A 24,756-nucleotide genomic window follows, 5' to 3' on the forward strand; every position below is an offset into this window, starting at 1 on the left:
GTCGGTCCGGTGGTGCGGCCGTCGCCGGCCGGTCTGAACTCCACTGCAGTGCAGACGTCGGCCGGCCAGCACCTGTGGAGGGCCGGCCCCACCAGGCGGCCCCGCCCGGCGCAGACGCGCTTCTATCGACCAGCCCGCGGTGTTCGGAGCGCCGCGCGCCCGGCCGGTGCCGCCCGCCGCCCCGGCGCCGTCCGCGTCGCTCCCGTCGCCGCCGCCCGCGGCAGTTCGTCGGCAGAAGCGTCGGCGCCGGCAGTTTGCGTGACGGCACACCACTCCCGGGGCTCACCGATTTGGCCAGCGTCCGACGCGTCCGACGTCCGCTCGTATTTCCGAGATCCGCTCGTATTTCGTAGCGATACGCGGCGCGGTCCGGGCCGGTTGGGCTCTTCGCCAAACGTCCCTCCACCGACACGGAGTGTTGACGCCGCCTAAAGCCGGATCTGTGGTACCGAACTATGAATTATTCAGGTCTTTAGCTCACTGTCGGTGAATAATAGGCGTTCGGCGTGTATTATCAGACATTAATGCAATTACACATGCTGGATAAGTGACCCGTTGGTGGCACCGTACAAATATCGACATCAGTCAAAACACAGCGAGATTGGACCCTCGGTTTTGGTGTCGGGCACACCCGGTGACTCAGGCGACTAGCCTGACATATATCGCGGACATAGCTCTGTCACCGCGGTACCGCTGCGCTACTGACGAACCGTTCTAGCTCCGGCCTCCTCCATTTATCACAGCCAGAGCCGCCGGTTCCGGCACGCACGGTTCCGGTCCCAGGCCACACAGTGACCGTCACTGACCCTTTGTAGGGAGAGGAGGGCAGATTCCGGCAGGTCAGCCCGGCCCGGCTGGCAGATGGCACTAAAGGTCTCCACATCGGCGTATGGCACTGCAGGTCCCTGTGACCGACAGTTGGTTCTGCAGTTCCCTGTGACCGGCTGGTGGCGCTGCAGGTCACTGCGGCAGGTAGGTATATGGCACTGCAGGTCCCTGTGACCGGCTGGTGGCACTGCAGGTCCCTGTGACCGGCTGGTGGCGCTACAACTCCCTGTGACCGGTAGGCGGCGCTGCAGGTCACTGCGGCAGGTGCATGGCACTGCAGGTCCGTGTGACCGGTAGGTGGCGCTGCAGGCCCCTGTGACCGGTAGGTGGCGCCGCAGGGCCATGTGACCGGCTGGTGGCGCTACAGGTCCCTGTGACCGGTAGGCGGCGCTGCAGGTCATCACGGCAGGTATATGGCACTGCTGGTCCCTGTGACCGGTAGGTGGCGCCGCAGGTCTATGTGACCGGTAGGCGGCGCTGCAGGTCACCGCGGCAGGTGTAAGGCGCTGCAGGTCCCTGTGACCGGTAGGTGGCGCTGCACTGACCCCGTACCCCCAGTCCGTCAGGTGCTGAGCGCCGCGCGGCTCAGCGCCGCCAGCTGCTCCTCCTTTCGGCGGATCTTGTCCTCGATCTCGCGCGCGTCCTGGATCAGCTTGGCCTTGGTCTGGACAAAGTGCCTGTGGTCGGCGAGCTCGTCGCTGCTGAGGTAGCGCTCCAGACAGGTGTCGACCAGCTGGCGGCGCCGGCGGACGCCCTCCTCCAGCTGGCGCGCCTCCGACAGCTGGTCCGACAGCTTGTCCCGCTTGCTGGTCAGCAGGGCCTGGAACGGGGGCACGGCACGGTGACTGAAAGGAGGGGAAACATGCTGGGCCAACATGATAAGCGATGTCCCGAGGAAATGTAAAAAAGATGCAGAATCTGAAAAGCCTTTCGGTCTGCTATTCCAACATGCTTTTCCGAGCTGAAAATCAGAATCTGAAAAGCCTTTTGGTCTGCTATTCCAACATGCTTTTTCGAGCTGAGAATCAGAATCTGAAAAGCCTTTCGGTCTGCTATTCCAACATGCTTTTCCGAGCTGAAAATCAGAATCTGAAAAGCCTTTCGGTCTGCTATTCCGAGCTGCTTTTCCGAGCATTATTCCCTTTTTAACCCGCGCCCCACTGGGGGGGGGGGGCTATTCATAGCCCCCCTCCCGTTTTTCTGCAATAACTTCCAAACCACTTGACGTATCGACGCCAAACTTTCCGTACCTTCGGCTGCATCAATTGGACACCTTGTGTCAAAATTTGAACTTCGTAGCTACCATAGGTCGGCCGGAAATGACGTCAGAGTGACGTCATGTTCGGCCGATTTCGACGCAAAACATTGAACCACGGCAATCGCTCCCAAGAGCTCAGTTTTTAGGCTAGATCCAATTTCTTTGCCTGAAAGGACTCAGAATTGACTGCGCTATCAAACTGCTATCTCGGATTTGCGAAATTTTGAAAATTACGAAAATTTTATACAATAATATTCAAAATTTATATTATATTTTTTTTTTTCAAAAAGTTTTTGACTTTTCGAAAAAAAACGGATATATATGTGACAGTCACAGAACGCATGCTTATGACTAACTCTAGCAAGCTTTAGCTAAATGTCTTCAAAAATGGCCAAGTTATACGCATTATTGCAAAAAAATCACAGTTATTAATTTTTCAAATAAATTTTTCAGTACGTATTTGACATTGTACACCAATATAAATAGCACCATTGTGTTCCTGAAGTCAAACTGCATCCAATAGACGCCTTTTTTGTTGAAAAATTTTAACTTCAAAATTTGACCTTTTTTGACCTGAACGTGACCTGACCTAAGCTAAATTCGACTCAAAATGACCTCGAATGACACAAACGACATCAAATTCGAAATCTATGGCCTAAATGGACCATAAAACATGTGTCACGTGACCGACGCATGATATAATATTTCCGTGACCTTTGATGACCTGACCCTGACCTGAAAATCAAAGTATAAGTTTGGTACCCTCAAGGTATCTAGAGCATCTGTTCACGAGTGTGTAAGCCAAAAATGAGCCTGATCTGACTTATAAGACGGCGGCCAGAGCCCAAAATGTGAACAAGCCAAAATGCTAATAATTTTTACTTTGACCTGACCTTTGACGTCATCGGTGACGTCGAGGTCAATGAAATTAGGTTTCGCTCGACAGTTTTTCCGGGGCTATCAGACGCCGTTTGAATTTTGACGATCGGCCCATTAGTTTCGGAGTTAGGAGGGGGGGAGGCTATGGAGAGCCCCCCCCCCCCCCCCAGTAGGGCGTGTTATACGCAGACCCCAGTGGGGCGCGGGTTAAATTGAAGTTTAAAATCCAAGTAATTAGAATTAAGTATGTCGACTACAACGTCCACTTCATCCGCGCCTTTTTATTCGCTGCTTCATTATCACCTAATTTGGCTGATTTCTGCTAATGCGGCTAATTCCGTTTGATCACGGCAGTAGGTAAGGTCGCTTTCATTTCCGGTCTCCCGAGATAATGCGACTAATGACCGACACTGCAGGTAACGAGGCTATTTAATCGGTCAGCCGACCACCCAGTAACTAATACCACACCCGGGCTATCCCAGTCGCCGTGGTGTGACAGCACTCCAGTTGGCCGGGGCTCTCTGACCAGTGACCAGTCAGCTCCGATCACTGATCAAGGGTTGGGAGCTGCTTTCACAGGTCCTTGTAACACTTTCAGCCCCCGCTCAATCTCCCCTGCATGCACTACATCAATGCCTGAGCACTGAGCACTGAGCAGGCCATCCTACCAGGGCGCCGCGCCACGGTCAGGGACCGTACCTGTCGTTCCGCCAGCTGCCGTCAGGTGTCTCTGCTCACCTTCTCCTCGGGACAGTGCGGCGGCAGGGCGGCCAGGGCGGCCTCTGTGCGCGCCAGCCGGCCGGCCAGACCCAGCAGCAGGCTGGTGATGGTAGACACCTGGTCGACGGCGGCGCGGTACCGCTCGGCCTCAGAGGGGCGCGCCAGCTGCTCCACGCGCGCCGCCACGGCCGCGCCCAGCGCCGCGTTGGCCGCCGCCTCCTCCTCCACGGCGCGCTGCTCCTCACGCAGAGCCGCCAGCTGGCGCGCCAGTGACGCCGACAGCTCGCCCTGGGGACGGGGGGGGGGGGTGAGCGGTGACCCTGTCCCTGACAGTCGACAAGGGCCGGTGCTGAGGGTATACTGCCCCACAGCCCAGGGCCAGAACTGGGTACTGTATGCGACACTGTGTGGTCAAAGAAGGAGTAATGCTTTCCTTTCGGTACTTCGTAAGCGGATATGGGCTACTCCACCCTTAGGGAGAACTTAGGGACCTACCTGCCGCTGTCGTATGGCCTCGGCGTTGTCCGGGTCGCTAACTGAAGACTCCGAACCGGATGATCTGAGAACCGGTAAAAACAAATCCACAAGCCGGTCAGTACTGCATTCACAGAAGAGTGCATCGTTGGAACCAATATAAGTCGTGATTCTCTATGTTCATCTGTGATAACCGCGCAAAGATGAACACCACCAACCAAGCCGATCGCCTCTTGTTCTATGCTAAATATAGAGCCACCTCGGCGTCCACCGTGACGGACAGACGCGTCCAGACTGGCCGATCCAGCCAGCGACAACAGTAGAGTGGGCTACTCGGCATGTTGAACGACAGCGTCGTGATGGTTCAATTCCAGCTCAGCCCGCGACTTCGGTCACTGAATTGGTAAGCGCGATACGGAGAGCTGCCTATGCCGTTTAAAATTCAGTCTCAGAGCCCGTGAGGAGTGGGTGACCAGCCGGACAGACGGGGGGTGGACGGGGAACACTCGGCGGTGGATGGCATGATGCAAATCGGGATGCATATCATGATACATGGTGGCATATCGGGACCTGAACGGAGAACAAGCTCGGAACAAGACACAAAAGCTGACCTGACGGTGACCCGGGTGGGTTTGCGACATTAGAGGCCGCCTGTACTCACAGCGCCGTGTCGATGGTCGGATCCACGGGCGCCGTCACGATCAGCGGGATCCTCCGGCCGGTGCCCACCTGGTGTGAAGTCACCGTCAGAGGCAGTGACGTCACGTCGGGCCGCACCAGCCAGGGCAGGTCGGCCGGCGAGACGTCACCCGCGGTACCTGCCACTGACGGCAGGGACGCCGGTCACACGGAGAGCAGACAGCTAATGAGGGAAATGGGAACGACATTAACATGTTCAGGTTTTCTGACGATGAACCTGAAACTGGAGCTCTGCAGCTGTCAGTGAGAGTCCTAACAAAGTGTGCCCAATCCCGCCACTAGACGTCTCATGCGTACCGCTTTGAGGGACTTTGACTCAGAGCGCGGTTCTCCCGCTGCCGAATTCAGCAGCTTCTTCAGTCCAGCCGGCGCATGTTTAACACATTGTGAGAAGCTGCCGCACTTGGTTTGGGTCTGAGTTGAATACCCGGCGCCTTTTTGCGTTGAGTAACGGGAGCTCAAAGTGTCCTTACCGTTCGCTGAGATCCCGCGGTACGCGCAGTGCGAGTCGTGGCTCACCTTTTGCGGCGCCGGAGCCGCGGCGGCGCCAGGTCTCCTGCTGGGCGGCCGTGGCCTCTGGCAGGTGGCGCGGGTTCAGCAGGTCCCTGGCCGTCTGCCGCTCCGACCACGCCAGGCCGGCCGCCACCCGCGAGGCGCGGTGCACCCCGTTGACGGCCGGCGGCGCCGGTGGCCGGGCGTCGGCCTGACCGGCAGAGGCCGGCAGCGAGGGACGCCGGCTGACCCCGGGGCTGGCCGGGCTGACCGACAGCAGGTCGACCGAGCCGCGCCGGCCGCCGGGCCGCGGAGGCGCCGGGCGGGCCGGCGGCGGGGACGGCGCTGGCGGCTGCCCCGCTGACGGCCCGTCGCCGACGGCAGGAGTCGGCCCGGCCTCCTCCGGCGCGTCGCCCGCGTCGCTCTCAGCGGTATCGTCCTCGGGCAGCGCCGTCGGCGGCACGGCGGCGGCGAACACCTCCTCGTCGGCGGCGACGGCCGGCTCCGACTGCCCGCCGGACTCGGCCGGGGGTACCACCTCTATGGAGATGGCGCTGAGCTGACGGCCGCTGCCGATCGAGCCGGCCGAGTGGTGGCGGGGTCTGGTCTCGGGGGTCGGCGGGGGCAGGGTCCGACTGCCGCCGGCTGTCGGCAGGGGCAGGGTCCGACTGCCGCCGGCTGTCGGCAGGGGCAGGGTCCGACTGCCGCCGGCTGTCGGCAGGGGCAGGGTCCGACTGCCGCCGGCTGTCGGCAGGGGCAGGGTCCGACTGCCGCCGGCTGTCGGCAGGGGCAGGGTCCGACTGCCGCCGGGTGACGGCGGGGGCAGGGTCCGACTGCCGCCGGGTGACGGCGGGGGCAGGGTCCGACTGCCGCCGGCTGTCGGCAGGGGCAGCGTGCCCAGACTGCCACTGGGCGACGGCGGACCGGCAGTGGGCGCCGACAGACTGCCGCTCGGAGAGGGCGGCCCGGCTGTCGACTGGCTGTCCGACGCCCACCACTGACTCTCGTCTGAGGAGGGACGGAAGGGGTACGGAATTACAGATAAAAATACCTATTACTAAAGTTCGCGAGGTTCAGCGCGGTTTGTTGTTGAGCTCAAAGCTATGACATGAAAGGTACAAAGCCTATCTCGGCAAATTATTGCTTCGTTCGAATTGCAAATTTCTCCGAACGGTTCCATTAGTCACAAACTGTTCCACTGTGATAATTGCGTACAAGTACCGAGACAAGCGCTGAGTTGCACGACCAACCGATTACTCGGCATCTGGCTGGACACGGTTCAAGGCGAAAATCTGGACAGACATGTGATATCTGACCCTGTTCTTAACAAGTCTGAACCCACCCCTCGTTAAACGCCACATCAAAATCACCTTCTAAGCTGTTAGTTCCCTTATCGGCCAGTCGAGTGCGGCCCAAATGTGAAGCGAGCCGGATCGTTAGCTATCGACGGCGGGTCCGCACAGCGTGCTCTCCGGACAGACTCCAAGGACAAACGAATGAATAAACGTTTGTTTCTACATGACGTAAAGGTCATATCACGAATGATAACTTGTTCTCGTTTCCAACCCGGGCTGGTGCCTCGCCTTGAAATGTCCATACACAACATCCATCAGGGCGCGGCGCAATTAGTCAGTGTCGTGCTGAGCTCCTCGAGCTCGCTGCAGCGTATGCACCACTATTGTTGTTGCACACTGCACCTTTGCTGCAGCATCCTCGACGAGAGCCGACAGAGGGAGAGTGTGCGCCGCGGGACGGAGAGAGGAGAGAGAGACAGAGGGAGGGAGGAGGGGGAGACAGAGGGAGGGAGGAGGGCGTGGTCGACCCACATTCCAGGTCATTCATAGGGAGTGTGTGTGTAAGGGGGGGGGGGGTGCTTGACTGAGGTGGGGACAGTAGAGATGGAGCGATAGCCGGCCAATGGGCAGCGCACGGCGCCAATAAACGCAATCTGCAGCTTACCAGACGGGTGGTTGTCGCCGATTGAAATAATGGCGTGACGGAGACAGAGAGACTCGAACGGCAAGCGCTGCGGGAGGTGAATACGAGCGGGAAAGCGTCCGGATAGCCTCCGCGGTTTCAGTAGCTACGACGAACGTCGATTTATTATCACAAAGTTAACGGCAAAACATCACGTGTTACGGGAGTAAGAATCAAGTGATGCCTAATTCGAAGCAAGCTACGCGGAATGGACCTGATGATTGGATCAGCAGGTGGAGCCACTCATCTGTGTCAGTGGGAGCCGGGTGGAGCCGCTCATCTGTGTCCGTAGGTCCTCTCACCTGTGTCGAAGGGGACCGCTCACCTGTATCCGGGGGTCCGCTCACCTGTGTCCGGGGGTCCGCTCACCTGTGTCAGAGGGACCGCTCACCTGTGTCGGAGGGCGCCGGGTGGAGCCGCTCACCTGTATCAGAGGGCGCCGGGTGGAGCCGCTCACCTGTATCAGAGGGCGCCGGGTGGAGCCGCTCACCTGTGTCGGAGGGCGCCGGGTGGAGCCGCTCACCTGTATCAGAGGGCGCCGGGTGGAGCCGCTCACCTGTATCAGAGGGCGCCGGGTGGAGCCGCTCACCTGTGTCGGAGGGCGCCGGGTGGAGCCGCTCACCTGTGTCGGAGGGCGCCGGGTGGAGCCGCTCACCTGTATCAGAGGGCGCCGGGTGGAGCCGCTCACCTGTATCAGAGGGCGCCGGGTGGAGCCGCTCATCTGTGTCGGAGGGCGCCCAGTGGAGCCGCTCACCTGTGTCGGAGGGCGCCGGCTGGAGCCGCTCACCTGTGTCGGGGGGCGCCGGGTGGAGCCGCTCACCTGTGTCGGAGGGCTCCGGGTGGAGCCGCTCACCTGTGTCGGAGGGCGCCGGGTGGAGCCGCTCACCTGTATCAGAGGGCGCCGGGTGGAGCCGCTCACCTGTGTCGGAGGGCGCCGGGTGGAGCCCCTCGGCGCTGGCCGGGTGCGGCAGCCGCAGCGGCGCCGGCTGAGGGCCCTGCCGGCTGGGCGCGGCGTACGACACGCTGCGCGCGATGGTCGGCGGCGAGAGCGCCACTGGCCAGCTGGGTCGGCGCCGCTCGCCGGCCGGGGACGGCGACTCCGTGCGCCGGTAGCGACCCTCGTGGCCAAGGCCCTGACGCCAGTCACGCCGGTGCGCCATGTACGAGTCCTTGTGGTAAGTCCTACGGAGGAGAGGGAGCGGGAATTAAACAGTCACATCTGGGAGGGCTTGGTACGTAACCGTGATGCTTCTGCTTTGAAACAACGAACACAATTATCAGCTAACAGTCAATTGCAATTGTCCTGCGTCCCGTTCACTCATAAGATGACCGTGGGCCTGATGATGACCGTGGGTTTGATGCCGTTGGTGGAAAGGCAGCAATTATAAAGGAGAATGATTTTACCGTCCTGAGGAAAAAAACGACGAAACTGTGATCTCATTAGAGTGGCATGATGTTCTGTTAAGCTGTGCTGTTTACATTGTTGATCGCTTGCAAGACGAAGATTGATTCATCTTGATCATATAAACAAGGACTCCTGCAGTGTTTGATGTGATCTTGTCCGCATCGATTACGGATTGCGAAATGCATCGCGGTCAAAACACAGGGGCTGAACAGGTTCCAGATCACCCCAGCAGCCGACATCACCTCAATCAGCAGACGAGCGTCCCCTACAGAGTGATTCGAGTGACCCGTTAACAGCACCCCACAACCCCGGGCCTGACACCACCACTCACCAGTGACCCGCGACCCGTCACCGGCACCATCTGTGAGGTGTCCTCGAGTGACCCGGTGACCTGTCGTCTCTGGCATCGGTCCTCACCCCTCTCTGAGAACCTGGCCTGGCCACCCGGCGCCCTGGTCGCTGTCGAGGTCGCTAAATCGCGTCATGTCCAAACACTCGACTGTGCGGCGCCCTCACTAGCGCGGTACAGCGGCCAATCCCGCCTACAGAACCTGGCATGAACCCCAGCCAGTCCGGTCATGTCTCACCCCCGGCCGACCTGGCCGGCTATTTCGGACAACCCGACACCGATCCGGGCTAGGGGCGGACGGACGCTTATTTTGTCCTGGCATAACACTGAACTTCGTTTTGGCCGCTGTACACTACTCCGATGGTATGCTTGGAATGACTTCCACCGGCCAATATACATACATATACATAGTCTTAACGCATTGCTTCCAACAACCAACAGCGTAGCTTCTCAACGTTAGGCATCCAAGAATACCTACTCGTATATGAACCGCCATTATTGACTGAAATGCTAGAATTCCGTGCTCTCGCATTCTACTAAGTTAGTATAAGTAACTTAACTTTGCCGGTGCCCTTTTAAAGCAATTTAGTATTCAACCGTTGTCCATTTTGATTTTTTTGTTTTGTTTTTCTTGCATGAAGAAGCACGCTAGGTACCTACCCATCGGGAAGCCGCAGAATAAAGACTTCACTAGTAACTGCCAATTATTAGTGACAGAGGAGTTCACGTGGGGGAATTGAACACGCCTTCTTATTTGCAATTTAAATGCCATTTCCGCAGACGGCCACCCCGCCGATCCTTCATGTTGCCGGGAAGCGACTCTGCATGCGGCGCCGGACTGGGGGTGCCGATACACGGCGCTGGCTGCAGGGAGGGCAGGCTGCCTCTGATCTGACTGCGGGGTCGGCAGGCTGCCTCTGATCTGACTGCGGGGTCGGCAGGCTGCCTCTGATCTGACTGCGGGGTCGGCAGGCTGCCTCTGATCTGACTGCGGGGTCGGCAGGCTGCCCCTGATCTGGCTGCGGGGTCGGCAGGCTGCCTCCGATCTGGCTGCGGGGCCGGCAGGCTGCCTCTGATCTGACCCGCCCGGGACCGGTGTATATAGGGTGACTGTCAGCGATAGACGGCCAGGGAGACAGGCCGACCGGGCGGCTCACGAGCACTGCCATGTGATGTCCCGCCGAGGCCAGAGAGAGCTGTGAGTCACACATGTCTCAGCAGGACGGGTAATAGCCTATTAACTGGGGCATCTCAAACCATTGTTGAACATTTACAAACTGTGGCTGTTTTGCTCGGCCCGATCCGGGTAGGACGATTAGCCGGCCGGCCGGTAAGAGGACCAGTGCAGAGGTCTGGACCACCCAGACCAGTGGACCGGACCAGAAGGGTCGGGGGGCGGCCGGCCGGAGGGGACGAGCGGCTGGCCGGATCAGAAAGGTCGAGCGGCCGGCCGCAGCAGGGAGCGGCCCGCTCAGCCCGTCCAGTGTCGCCCTGTGTTTATTGACACGGGCCGGGCCGTGCAGGCCGGCCAGCAGTGTACACTGGACACGATACACAGTGACCTTCGAGCGGGCCAGTGGTGTACACGATATGGAGTGACCTCCAGAGCGGGACCGCGCCGACTCCGGTCCGACGCACCGTTCGCCGCCCCGCCGCGCTCTTTTGACGCCCACCGGCCGGCTCAGGTGACCGGATCAGTAAATATTCGGCGCGGTGCGCGATGTCGTCACCATGGGCCCTGGCCGGAGTCTGCCCTGGACCCCCGGGGTTTTAACCACGGGGCTGCGAGAGCTACAGTGCTGGACATGCAGGCTGCGAGTGTGGCCAGACATCTGTCCAGGCCTGAGACGACAGACTCGCGGTAAATGACGCCGTGGCGCCGGCGATGGAATGTTGATGACGGGCAGAGGCGACCGGGCACGCCTGCAACAATATTGACTGTTTACCACTGGGCTGGTGGGACGGCGATCCGTCTGGATCCCATCTAGTGGCGCGACCTCTCCCCTGCACCAGTCCCTGGGATGATGAAAGGCCGCCGGGGACTGAGGCTGCAACCGGCCGCAGTGGCAGCCTCAGTAAACTAACTACGCAAATGTCTCGGTGATGATGGCAATGAGCATACCTAAAGAGCAGCGAATCTGTGGTACCGTCAGTTTTCTGTCTAGTCAGTAAATTTCACCGCCAAGTAGGGGAGACCCGGGAGGTATGGGCCCCCTGGAGGTATGGGCCATCGCCGTTTTGAAGAAGTTTAGCGTATTGTTTGCAATCTGACCGCTTAATCTGGTAGCAGCCATTTCGTTATACAACCCACGTGATTTCCGAAATCTTCCTCAGTCTCCTTTGGCAATGGGCGGTGATAATGCGTTTTTGCCCTCCTCAAGTAAAATCCGGTATATACAGAAAATTCGTGATTTATGTGAACCAGGTTTGTTTTATAATGTCACACCATCGCTAACATAAAGTTCAAAGCATGCAAATTAAGACTGGGTTGTCTATATGAAACTTGTTTGCAAGATTATAAGCTGAGATGCTGCGCACATTTTGGCGTCCTAACCGGGAGGTTCGGGCCACTCATCCCCGGGAGGTTCGGGCCGGCCCATACCTCCCGGTTCAGCTCTGCCATGGGACAAGGGCTATCAAATGAATATTTAAACGTGTAACAATTTGATTGAATTCCTCAGTGATGACAGAATGTGCAGGAATTTTGCACCTTTGCATCAATTATGCAGCATGATTGATGCACAAGAACATGTTTGTGTAGCCGGGTGTTCGAGCTCCTCCCTACCCCTCCCCTTCCTCGCCGCCAGGCGGGTCGGCCGTTCGCGGCCCGCCGCTCGCCTGCTGCCGGCCGGTCAGTCAGCTGACCGCCCGCGGCTGCCGGTGCTGTGCGGGTTGCCTACCTGCGAGGGGCCGTCCGGCTCCGTGCAGCGCCGGCCGGGATGGGCATTGGACAGTGAGAGTTGGTCGGTGACCTGCGCTAGTCTCCCGTTAGTTTCTGAGGAAGGGTGATGTGAGCTTAGCGGAGATTGTGTTGTATCGGCATTCCCCAATAATTTACCTTCACAGTGGGTGTCAGACTGTCAGTGTCATGCCGCAGACATGGCAGCGAACGACGACGAAGGGGTCGTTTTCAAACTCGGATCTCCAGACGGCGATCGAGCGCATCCGGAGAAAGGAGATCAGCATTCGGGAAGCTTCCCGAACGTACAACATCGGACGGCAGACTCTCGACCGGTACCTCCAGGCCACACCGGAGGGAGAACAGGCTAAGAAGGTGTCGAAGACCTTCTCTAACACGGTCTTCAGCCAAGACGAAGAAAAGAGCCTGTTCGACTACGCGGAAAAGAGTGCGGCCATGCACTTCGGCCTCACCAGTAAGGCCTTGGCCGAGCTCGCCTACGACTACGCTAAGAAGCTGGGAAAGAAGCTTCCCAGCGGCTGGGAGGTTAACAAGGCTGCTGGCGAGGAGTGGTGCTTCGCTTTCCGGAGAAGAAGCGGACTCTCCCTCCGGACTCCAGAAAACACGAGCATTGCTCGGTCTCAAGCATTCAACCCAACCAACGTTCAGCGCTTCCATGAGGCCCTCTCCGCTGCACTCCTCGAGCACGATTTCGGCCCTTGCTCAGTCTGGAACCTCGACGAGACAGGAATCACAACTGTCACGAAGGCGCCCAAGCTGCTCAGCCCGACCGGAACCCGTCAGGTAGGAGCCGTTGCAAGCGCTGAGCGGGGAGTTCTCATCACCGTGTGCGCTTGCGTCAGCGCTGCGGGCCGAGCGCTCCCCCCGGTGCTGCTGTATCCGCGAAAACGAGTGCAGCCTCACTGGGCGACCGACGCTCCACCGGGATCACTCATCCTCGCGAACGACTCGGGCTGGATGGACAAGGAGACGTTCCCTAAGGCGCTTTCACACTTCATCAGCCACATGGGCGCCACGGAGCAGAACCCGCAGCTCCTCGTATTCGACAATCACTGCTCCCATGTCACCCTCCAGGTCATCAACATCGCCCGGGGGCACGGGGTTGTGATTGTGACGCTGCCGGCGCACTGCAGCCACCGAATGCAACCTCTCGATGTGTCGGTGATGGCGCCGTTCAAGACATTCTACTCTGAGGAAATAAACGCCTGGCACCACCGCAACCCAGGCCGGACAATTTCAATCCACGACCTCGCCGCCCCGGTCAACAAGGCCTTCACCCGCGCCTTCTCCATGGTAAACATCATGGCGGGATTCGCAAAGTCCAGCGTCTGGCCTCCGAACCCGACGGGCTTCACCGACGCGGACTTTTTGGCTGCTCTCCCGTCCCCTGCCCCTGCTCCCACGGGGGAGACATCGAACACGGAGAGAGCGGCCCCGTGGTCGGCCGAGCCAGGACCGTCGACGCCGATGGCAGTGACGCCACAAGAGATTCGCCCGTTCCCCGTTGCTTGCCCCCGCATGCGAGGGTGCGGAAGAGGGCGCGGCAAACGCTTTCCCGTTATCCTGACGTCCAGTCCGGAAAAGAAGAAGCTCGAGCAAGCCACCGCCGCCGCCAAGGCTCGCCCGAAGGCCAAGAAAATTCAGCTGGACGAAGAGAAGCAGAGAGAGGAGCAGATAGCGGAAGCGGAAACGAGCGACAGCGGCGCCGACGTCGACCGTGCTGAGATGGAGGAAGAGAGGGTCGGGCTCCTCAATGACCGCCGAGCCGGTCGCCGAGCTCTCCCCCGCGCAGATGAAAATGGGCGACTTCCTCCTCGTGGCCGTCAGAGGAGCCGGGCGACGGGGCACGGTCACCTCCCGCTACGTCGTTCAGGCCCTTGAGGCCTTCGACGAGGATGACCCGGACTGGATCCGAGTGCACGGGTACCGAGCTCTCAGTCAAACGGTCTTCTAGTCGATAAATGAACTTGCGTTTTTATGAGTTAAGAAAACTGCCATGTGGTCACGGGTTGATGACCTCAAGCAATAGAAATTATTGTGTTCATTTAATGATCTCTACTGTCATGTGGTCAGAGGTTGGCCTCAAGCAATCGAAACTGATGTGTTCATTTTATGATCTGTACTGTGGTCACAGCTTGATCACAGGTGATGACCTTAATCAATAAACCGATGTTTTCATTGAATGTCCTCTTCAATAAGTTATCTTTTGTCGCGCCCGCGTGTGCTCGCAAATTTAACCAAAATTGCATTCGAACATTGAAACATTTTTGTCTTATGTCAAGGAATGTGATTGATTTTATCAAAATAAATATGTGGCCAAGTGACCTCCATGAAGTGGGTTCTTGGTCGTTTATGCGGTACCTGAGCTCTTGTAAAGCTCAAGAACGCTCCCAGCTACGAGCATTGTCCTCAATGACGAGAATAAAATTCGAAACATGACACCGGCCCATACCTCCCGGTCCATGGCCCATACCTCCCGGGGTATTTTGATGAGTCGAAAAAGCGCATGATTTATTTAAAGTTATCTCCAGACAAAATAGTTGATTCCAGATGCCTGATATGGGGTACACTTTACAGGCAAAAGGCAATTCCCCGTACCAAGGGTGAAAAACCAGGTCTAGCCACTAACCACAGGAAGAAAATTGTCATTTCACAAAACCGGCCCATACCTCCCGGGTCTCCCCTACACATACAAAATGCATGGATAATGACAATGTGGATAAATATCAATTAAGTTTGTCATGTATATCAATCAGCACCCGCACTTAACTAATTGCGGTCAGAAGGTTTGATGTTTCGGAAGGCATTATGGTTGTCCCACAATTAAACCTAAATTACAATTGCATTCAAATATTTTTGGTCATCAGATGAAAGTAAACGATAAAAAACCTACGCATAACCCTGCTTTTTTACCATTTGTTTGCTTTTGAGATAGCTTAATCATTATGCCTGGGTACACATCAATCTTAAAACATTAATCTCATTCTGAAAGAAATAAGGAAAAATGATACGCTCATATTTCTTACTCATGATTTCACAATTTTTTCCACACGCTTTTTGTTTGGGAAGGGTCCGCTTGAGTCTCGAGTTTAGGTCAATGTCATGTCAAAGCCAATCAGGTCAGGAATTTTGAGGAGGCTAGGTCGAAGGAGATCATAAGGCATAACCAGACTGCGAGAATCTGGCGCTTATTACAAGCGAGCGAGCGAAGCGAGCGAATTCAATATAACGGAAAAATCTCAGTATGAGCGGCCCGACCCGGCCTGTAACGCTTTTGAGAGGCTTATAACTCAGCAACCGCTTGACCGATTGACATGCAGTCTTTTTTGTTGGTAGCCCTATTCCTTCTACCCCGTGGTTGACTATTCTTGATGCATTTAGGTGACCATAGTATAAGAGGTGTCAAATTTGTTCCCATTACGATTACTCTGAAATTACCCGGGCAATTTCGCTGAAATTTGGCATACAGGTAGGCACCCACTAGGCAACCCATTTCCATGCGTTACGGTTAGGGTGCTACTGCACGTGCGTACGTGCAGGGGGCGTTTCCAGATCTCGAGAACGGTTGGGTCGATTGCGCTCAAATTTGGTAAGCAGTTAGGGACCGGTTGGTAGAGCGCCGTGCAAAAGTCAATTTGGACCCAGTTTGCACGTGCGCACGTGCAGGGTGCCGCTTCCAGCTCTCGGGAACGGCTGGGTTGATTGCCTTCAAATTTGGCACACCGCTAGTGACCGGTTAGTATGGTGCAGTGCAAAAGCCAGTTGCAAGTACCTACCCTCTCGCCCTTCCGCACGTCCAGGGCTCACTCTCTCGCTCGCTCCGTTCGTCGCCCCAAAAGGCGTTTTAAAGGTCTACTTCCTCGCACAGAGAGAGCGGAGGCCCATTAATTTCAAAGGTTTGTCCATAAAGAAGGCTGGTGACCTAAGAATATGATCGATGAAAAAAGTCATATCAAATCAAGAAGGCTTTCAAAATGCCCCCTTTCAATAGCCTGGCCAGTTTAATTAATCCATGCCTAGACACTGAGTGTGAGAGCGAGGAGAGGCGGTGCCGGTAGGGTACTCACTGCAGTACGAGCGCCTTTAGTTTGTCCATGGTAGACGTTCGCCGGAGTTTGGGCGGGTTCGTCGGGCGCTCCATTTTGAAAGACCGGCTGGTCTCCTGAGACATGATGCAATGCTGTTCTTCGCTCGGTTATCACAGTCCCAATCCAGAGACACGATCGGAGACACCGAGACGCGGTGCCTCCGAGAACTGGCGGCTGCCTGTCGCAGTCGTTCCGGGAGACGGTGAGCGCTAACGATACGCTGACTTCTGACACTTTGCTGAAAGTGTGCGGTGGGTTCCCGTTGACGATGCTCTGACCGGTCACAGTCTATTGCCGCTGTTTTGCCATGGGCTGTCGTTAGCGGTACTTTGACTGGTCACGCTCTATGACTGCGTTCTCGGCACAGCCGCTTCTGTTCAGTCAGGCTTGTTACCGGTCTGGCCAAAGTATAGTTGGGCCGTCGGCCGTCAGAGGTGAAAAAAATGTCTAGGCTGTCTCCAACTGAATGAACTAGCATACTGACTCTGTCTCCAGAGAAATCGAAAACTTTTACACGAAAAGCCTTTATCTATTCAACCTTTCCAGCTTTTTTTTAGCTATGAAAGACAACCAAGTTTCGGTAGAAGAAAGGTGGAGTATTTTCAAAAGCACACAAAAAAACATTAAAAAGTGGAAATGTAAGGTTTTTGAATTCAGGGTTGCTTTTTGGGTAGTGTGTCACCTTTAATACCGTCAAAATATATATTTCTGCCATCTGGGCCCACCAATACCCACTGGAAGACTGGCAGTGTTGATATGTTGCCAGCATTTGAAACTTAGCTGTCACGAATGTCTCGAGCAAAAATGCGAAGTGTATATTTGTACTTATTACTGCACCTGGGATTTCGCTACCGGCTTTCACCCTCATCCTTAAATCGAGACATGAGCTCATAGCTATTGCACCGATGTTTTGCCAATGCTTGTAGAACTTGTATCAGACCAGACAAAATCGAACTAAGCCATGCGACAGTGGCCCTGTACCAAGCGTTCGATTACGGACGATCCGCGTGGCGTCCGTATTGGGGTCCGCCTGATGAAAGACGCCGTTGTTCCATTTTATGGCACACAGATGTTACGGTCGGTCCTTGGGCAATGGGCAGCAGTGTGGAGGCTGTGAGGAGATCGGCTGGACGTGGGTGTTGGCGGCTGCTCTGTTTCATCTACATATAGGCAAGGTAATGAAAATGTTTAACTTATTTTGTTGCATCAGTAATACTTATGAAATCTGAATGTTTATATTTTAAACTAGTTCAAAGCCGGACGCAAGTGTCAGCTTTTGAAAGGACTATTGTTCAAACAAATCGTTGGAATTAAGAAGAAATTTACGTTAGCTACTAGCTAGGCTTCCAACATTTTGGTGTACACCCAAGACAGACAAAGCAGGCTAATACCGTAATTATGGTCATAATGACCGGTTATTATTTCAAAACAGAAGGGTAATGAATGAGTAACGTGCAAATGCCTATTGCCTACCAATTCTCCAATAAAAAGCGAGTCTTATTTGAATAACGTCACGCCTGCCTTAAAATGTCTCCCGAATATTCGAGATAAAGTGTTTCTTAAGAATTTTGTTAGTCTATTTCAATGCTGCCGTCGTCGGGACCCCTTCCCCCTCCCTCCCCCGCCGTCCGGTCGCCCGGTCCGCCGGCCGGGCCGGGCCGGGCCGGGCGTCCTTCGGGGTCCGATTTTCAAAGCAGGTGGCGCTGCTGCCGGCCCGAGGCCATCAGCCGCCATGGCCATGGCCACCGTTGGCAGGGGGTAGAGAAATGAAGAAATGAAAGAGATTGAATTGGTTACTCAAATGAACTTAGCATAGATAATGAGAACGTCATATCGCATATCCCTACTATTTTAAAGCAAAATTGACAAACACAATTATAAATAAATGCTGAATCTGCCATGAAGATGCTGGTATGAAAATAAACCAAAATGAAAATAGCATTATTACAATAAAAAGCACCAATGTCAGGCTTTGGTTGTTTCAATCATTGAGATGCACGCACATAGTTATGTAAACTGCTCCCTGACCTTACCTGAAAAGTGCCAGATGGGTGCCTCTTTAACCACCAAGATTGAATACCTTCCTATTTGCAAAATGATGACTTTGCAGCATTTGCTCCTCATCTCCAACAGAAAGGTCAGGAATAGTCCCCATACTATAGGCAAATGCTTGTTGTTAGCCTGCATTGAGGCTCTTCACTATAATCTGCAAATATCAAACCATTTTTATTGTGAAATGAGTAGGTACATAGACACAAGTTTTAGGCATCATGGGCTGATGCTATAAGACAAGAGACTATTTCTGAAGTCCAAACATCAAGCCTTATAAATTACAAACATATGATTTATGAATACCTTACCTACTAATGACTTAATCTATTTTGAATCCTTAAAAAATTCAAAGAATGGAAGTACAATCAACAACAGACATCACTTCAGGTTGTCTGATCATTTCAGCCTGCTTCTTAAGTTGTGAATAAATTTAGTTTTTAAGGAGAAATGGTAATTGTTTTGCTCATAGCTCAACCTGATATAAGCAAATGTGCTGCTAGAGCTCCTTGTGCTGTCTTCATCTGTCATCAAAGCAGCAAGATTGCCTAAGTGATAGGATTTTTTTCAGCAATTTAATTGTAAAATATTTAGATGTAGGTAAATGATTGCTAGTATAGAGGATTTACAATCCATACACAACCTGTTCAAATATGATGTTTGGGATAGCATTATCTTTATATTTCCTTTTAAAGTATATGTAGATATAACAAAGCAATTAATGTATTGCACCAACTTTACATGCAGTCATGCTTCAGTTCAGTCACCCAGACCTAAATTCTGAACTGTTAACCATGGGAATATAAAACAAATGAAAGAAAAACGATCGTTTCTGCATTAGCCAATAAACATCAATGGCACAATGGATTTTCTACAATATATAATATACTTTTGCTTTAAAACTCCACTATTTCCTCTTACCTTGTAGATTCAACTGGTATCTACCGTCGCTTCAAACACATTACTCTCGCTTCTATCCCAACGATCCCAACGGCATTTTCAGAAGCTGCGCCGCGTTGTCACAAGTGCGCAAGATTCGTGCTAACGTTTTCGCTACTGAAATTTTTCCGTGTCTCCGGAGACAGCCGTAAGGTCTAGTTTAGCGGCAAGCGTCAAAGAGAATCGTCTTTATGGATTCGGCGGCCGGCTCTGAGTCATCACCTTCTTGCCACCTTTTGTCTCCGGTGTCTCCGGAGCAGCCAATGGATAGTGCTATGAAGTTCTCGTGATGAAGTAAGATTCAATATATCTGAAATTTTTGCGTGCATGAGAGAAAAATGTGAAGAACTTAGAAGCAACAACGAGAAAGGAGAATAGGTAAACTGAAAGTGGTTGTGTCTCCGACAACCTTCCTTTTTGGAGAGACTCTGTCTCCAACACCGGTTGGAGAGTTGGCACATTTTTTCACCTCTGTCGGCCGTCGCATTCGCCTATGAAAAGGCCCACCGCCTGTCCCGCAGCTGTACGTATACGCCTCGCCAGACGTGTTATACGATAATGCCTCCCCCGAAAGCACGCTTGGCAACACTGATCAGTGACGGGAGGACCGTTCCTCTGAATGGGGGACTCGGCTGCTCTGGCTGCGCTCTCCGCTCTTCGCCTGTCCTGTGGGGCGGGGAGGATGGCGGCGGCGCAATCCTTTCCGTCCGGCCCGACAATCTGTCCGCACTCCAGACTGGCCGATGTTCCGCTGACCGGTGTTCCAATGACAGGTGCTCCAATGACCGGTCACGGTGTTCCAATGACCGGTGTTCTTCTGATCAGTGTTCTCCCACGAGCACTGTCGAACTCTGGCCTGGCCGGAACCGCTCGTGGCAGGCCAGCTCTAGGGTGACTAGCGACTGATGCAGCTGGTCACCACTGTCCAGGCACACCGTCAACGGGCTGGAGCGGCCCGGTCACCACTGACCCTGCGGCCGGGTCACCGGCGACTGGTGCGCCGTCGCGCCGGTGTCCGACACGGCGCCGGCTGCCGGTGGAGCGGAGCACCACTGCACTGGTGCGGCCTGCACGGCGCTGCAGCGGCGCTCAGCGCACACCCTGCTCCCGCACACCCGGCGCCGCGCCCTCCGCGGCCGGCGCGCTGCGCTGAATGCGCGCCCTGTCGCTCGGCGCTGAGAGATGCAGATCCACCCCGGCTCCACCGCCAGAGATGGCTCGACGGACCCAGCGGCAGCGTCACCATAAACAGACTAAACGGGGGATGGGTCACTCTGGGCCTCCTCCATATCGCCAAATCGGACGGGTCTGTTTGGGAGTCCCGCCTGCTTTGGACGCAGGCGGTGTTCGGTATTCTGGGTGTAGGACTCGCTCATTTGATGCAGTTGTCAGATGCAGATGTCAGTCAGATGCAGTTGAGACTGGCGCATACGATCGAGCCGTCAACACTGCACCGGACACTATAAGTTGCCGAAACTCCTGACGCAGCGGCAGCGGCACCGCCGTGCTGAACCGCTGATGTCACCAGGCCCCAGGGCATGTTGTCTTTGTCAGCGGCGACCTGCGGTCGCTGCACCGACAACGGCGTGTGGTGTACGCGGCTGTATTGAAGCTTGTGGAAAGCTTCAACGGGAAATCGACGAAAGAAAACACACAGGACTTTGCGCATGAAAGGAGAAGGCAGCTTCTTTCATTGATTTAGCACCGTTTCAGGTTAGGGTTAGGGTTCATCGAATCGCCATGCGTTTTATAATTATATCCATTTCCGTTTCTTCCGAGAAACGCTGAGGAGTTATTAGCGCTGCAGGTTGTAGCGTTTACGACTAGATTCTGGGATAACCAGAGATTTACCCTCTGCAGTCCTTTGAATGGACGAGGACCGGCTAGCAGAACGTACCCATAAATAACACGGTAAATTTGCGGTTGTGTAGCAACAACACAGACAGTCTGATGAGTAGCTTGTCCTGGATGACCGACACTCACATCATACGTCACAGTTCACTGCAAGCCTCGCACGAGCACATCCCCCGTCACCATCCCTTCTGGAGCTGTACTCACCCGCCATGTCCGTTGACCGGTCGGAGATACTGGTTGTATGCGCCGGGACTCAGCGACCAGGCGGTGAAGCCCCAGGTGACCGTCTGCGTCGGCCAGCCGGCGGCGGCCCGGCGCTCCGGGCTGCTAGGGCCGTCAGAGGTCTGTCCGGCACTCGGCGCCGATCCGCCGGCACTCGGGACACTCTGCAGCACCGTGACCTCCACCGGAGTGCCGGCAGCGGTCGGAAACACCGACAGCCGCGCCTGGTGGCCGCCCGGAGCCGACTTGGTCCGAAACACGCGCGTGTGCCCCTCGGTGGGCGGCGCGCGCGGAGGGACCGGCGGCGGCGGCACCGGCGGCCGCGACGACGCGCTGCGACGAACCGCCGCCAAAGTCGGCTTTGAGGCGGTCGGCACCGGCGGCTTCAGCCGGGACGGCTCAGCTGGGGATGCACGGGCCGTCCGGTCCGCCGCCTCGCAGTCAGTCGGTGGTGGGCGCGGGGCCGACCCGTCAGGGAGCTGGGACGGCGACTGTGGCGCCCCCTGCGCCGGCCCCAGCAGGCGGAGCACGGGCGGCGCCACCTGCGGCGGAGGCCGGGCCGTGGCCGGCGCCTGCGGCCGGCGCTTTCTGGGCGGCCGGAGCGGCGGCCGCTGCGCCCGCCCCTCGGCCACCTCCATGACGTCACACAGTCCAAGGCTGGAATGCGGCAAAAGCGGGCCATCAGCTGAGCGCGCGGTGAGTCACACACCTGCAAATGAATGGCGAGCGGGCGCACTGGAGAGTTGTCGGAGGAGGTCGGGAGATGACGAGCTCTCACGGCAGACGGAAAACAGCCTGGGGAGTGAGAGAGAGAGCTCGGCTGGCAGCGCTGGGAGGTCAGCCACCCTGCAGCGCGAGGCGCCGGTGGTGGCGGGTCTCGGTGCTGCCCTCAGCGGCAGAGGGGCGCGGCGCCGAGCCCGCAGCCCTGGGATATGGCAGCAAAGGGAACCGGGGAGGAGGTGGAGCTGCAGGTCCAACAACCAACAGATTTGCATAAAGCAATGTCAACACGAACATGAAAAAAATGAAATAAACACGGTAACGTTGCTTTCTCATGCAGTAGCCGATCACATCTGTCGAGCTACTCATTGGCGTGTTATGTCATAGCGTTGCGTTTTACCAATTCAATTATTCAATTCACTTAACCCTCGCTGGGCCTGTTGGTTTTCTACGAGTGGTTTTCTACGTTTCCCACGTGAGAGCATACGCGCCGCCCGGGGGGGGGGGCGGGTACGACCCCCTCGCCGTTTCGCCCCTGGTGGAGCTAGCGCGTCGCGGAAACAACGAGCGTGTGTGTCGTTACAAGACGCAGAGATTGATACCCAATTTTAAGGTCCTTGGTCAGCCGGTGACATCTGAGGTCAGGTCAAGTGTCCCAGAGTACGGGTTCCGTTATTGGTGAATAACTTCGCAAAAAAAAACGGCTGCAGAGCCGCGATTTTGGCAGCATCGTGTTCGACTCGCTCAGGCGCGTCGAATGATATACTTTTTGTTTGGGTGAGGTCAACTTAGGGTGTTGACCTCAGGTCACGGTCAAGTCAGCGCCCCCAGGTCACGAATTTGGTCGAAGTAGGTCATGTCGCATATCATTCGATTTGACAGGTCTTGCTGAGTCCATTGATGGCTTTCCCGACTCGCTAGCTCAATTTGATCGGGAGTTATTGACGAAAAACTAATATGACCCTAATGACGTCATAAATGACGTCACGCAAGGTCAACATTGCAAAAGTGACGCATTTAACCTTGTAAGGAGTGCATCAAATCACGATTCTGTGTGCTTGAGATAGATGGAGATCGTTCCCGGCGCCAGGATAGCAGTTTTCATTTTTCCCCATTGACTTACCTATAGGTAATGGCAAGGTAATGGTAAGGTCACGAAAATGACCTGACCTTATATGACCTCTAGGAAAAATACGAGATATACAAGTTCTGTGACTCGTAATGGATATTAGCTCCTGCAAGTTTCATTCCCCTGTGAAAGCTCCTATCGCGAAAAAGCCCTATGGGTTGGGGGTGGCACCCGGCGGCACCCCTCCCCCCCTCGGCCGGCGAGGGATATAAACACCGAAGGAGGGACAACTGCTTACTAAAAAGTCACTTCGCCTACTGCCCGAGCCCCACAGGATGAGATGGTTGACAGCGCTGCAAGTTTTCAGATTTCTGAGCAATTGCGAATCACGAAGTTGAGGATTTCACGAAGTTACCTCTCCTTACCCTATTCAGTGATTTTTTTCGTCATAACTATTAACCCGCGCCCCACTGGGGTCTGCGTATAACACGCCCTACTGGGGGGGGGGGAGGGGGGCTCTCCATAGCCCCCCTCCTAACTCCAAAACTACTGGGCCGATCGTCAAAATTCAAACGGCGTCTGATAGCCCCGGAAAAACTGTCGAGCGAAACCTAATTTTTTGACCTTGAGGTCACCAATGACGTCACAGGTCAGGTCAAAGTAAAAATTATTAGCATTTTGGCTTGTTCACATTTTGGGCTCTTGCCGCCGTCTTACAAGTCAGATCAGGCTCATTTTTTGTTTACACACTCGTGAACAGATGCTTTAGATACCCTGAGGGTACCAAACTTGTACTTTGATTTTCAGGTCAGGGTCAGGTCATCACAGGTCACGGAAATATTATATCATGCGTCGGTCACGTGACGCATGTTTTATGGTCCATTTAGGCCATAGATTTCGAATTTGATGTCGTCTGTGTCATTCGAGGTCATCTTGAGTCGAATTTAGCTTAGGTCAGGTCACTTTCAGGTAAAAAAAGTCAAATTTTGAAGTTTAAATTTTTCATCAAAAAAATGTCTATTGGATGCAGTTTGAGCTCAGGAATACGATGGTGCTATTCATATTGGTGTACGATGTCAAATACGTACTGAAAAATTGATATGAAAAATTAATAATTGTGATTTTTTTTTGCAATAATGCGTATAACTTAGCCATTTTTGAAGATATTTAGCTAAAACATGCTAGAGTTAGTCAGTAGCATTCGTCCTATCACATATATTCCGGTTTTTTCGAAAAGTCAAAAACTTTTTGGAAAAAATATAAAAATATAAATTTTGAATCTTATTATATAACATTTTCGAAATTTTCAAAACTTTGAAAATCCGAGATTGCAGTTTGATAGCGCAGTCTATTCTGAGTCCTTTCATGCAAAGAAATTGGATCTAGCTTAAAAACTGAGCTCTTGGGAGCGATTGACGTGGTTCAATGTTTTGCGTCGAAATCGGCCGAACATGACGTCACTCTGACGTCATTTCAAGCCGACCTATGGTAGCTACGAAGTTTATATTTTGACACAAGGTGTTAAATTGATGCAGCCGAAGGTACTGAAAGTGTGGCGTCGATACGTCAAGCGGTTTGGAGGTTATTGCAGAAAAACGGGAGGGGGCTATGAATAGCCCCCCCCCCCCCCCAGTGGGGCGCGGTTTAACTAAGCCCGTCGGTTACGAGGAAACGTTGGAGGAGATAGAGTTATTCCATGACACAGACATTCAGGATATGTTACTATATTTCCACCGGTAAAACTAATCATTGAAATTGTGCAGCGTACCTGAATACTCATCATGCACTCATACCATGCAGCCAGTCTCAGACAT

The 24,756-nt window shown here is 54.8% G+C and overlaps 1 protein-coding gene across 1 annotated transcript; it reads right to left on the minus strand.

Moving 5' to 3' along the window:
- Positions 1-491: 491 nt before the first annotated feature.
- On the minus strand, positions 492-21,598 carry LOC122392305 (nascent polypeptide-associated complex subunit alpha, muscle-specific form-like). The gene is made up of 7 exons (XM_043387002.1): positions 21,136-21,598; positions 8,247-8,509; positions 5,378-6,358; positions 4,821-4,983; positions 4,181-4,244; positions 3,704-3,973; positions 492-1,648 (listed from the first exon to the last, which is right to left on the minus strand). Exons 2-7 carry the CDS (start codon positions 8,485-8,487, stop codon positions 1,391-1,393), a joined length of 1,977 nt encoding a protein of 658 aa, XP_043242937.1. The 5' UTR covers positions 8,488-8,509; positions 21,136-21,598; the 3' UTR covers positions 492-1,390.
- Positions 21,599-24,756: the final 3,158 nt, after the last annotated feature.

This window comes from Amphibalanus amphitrite, unplaced genomic scaffold (assembly GCF_019059575.1).
Source record: "Amphibalanus amphitrite isolate SeventyFive unplaced genomic scaffold, NRLGWU_Aamphi_draft 000481F_arrow, whole genome shotgun sequence".
In the NCBI taxonomy this organism is placed as follows: Eukaryota; Metazoa; Arthropoda; class Thecostraca; order Balanomorpha; family Balanidae; genus Amphibalanus; species Amphibalanus amphitrite.

Bases quoted from the DNA above. Each gene is read 5' to 3' on its own strand.
- LOC122392305 (XM_043387002.1), bottom strand. From the start codon at position 8,487: ATGGCGCACCGGCGTGACTGGCGTCAGGGCCTTGGCCACGAGGGTCGC. The intron at 6,359-8,246 runs GTGAGCGGCTCC...GTCCCTCCTCAG, and splicing joins CCCGGCGCCCTCCGACACAG to ACGAGAGTCAGTGGTGGGCG. The intron at 3,974-4,180 runs GTAGGTCCCTAA...CCCCGTCCCCAG, and splicing joins AGGCCATACGACAGCGGCAG to GGCGAGCTGTCGGCGTCACT.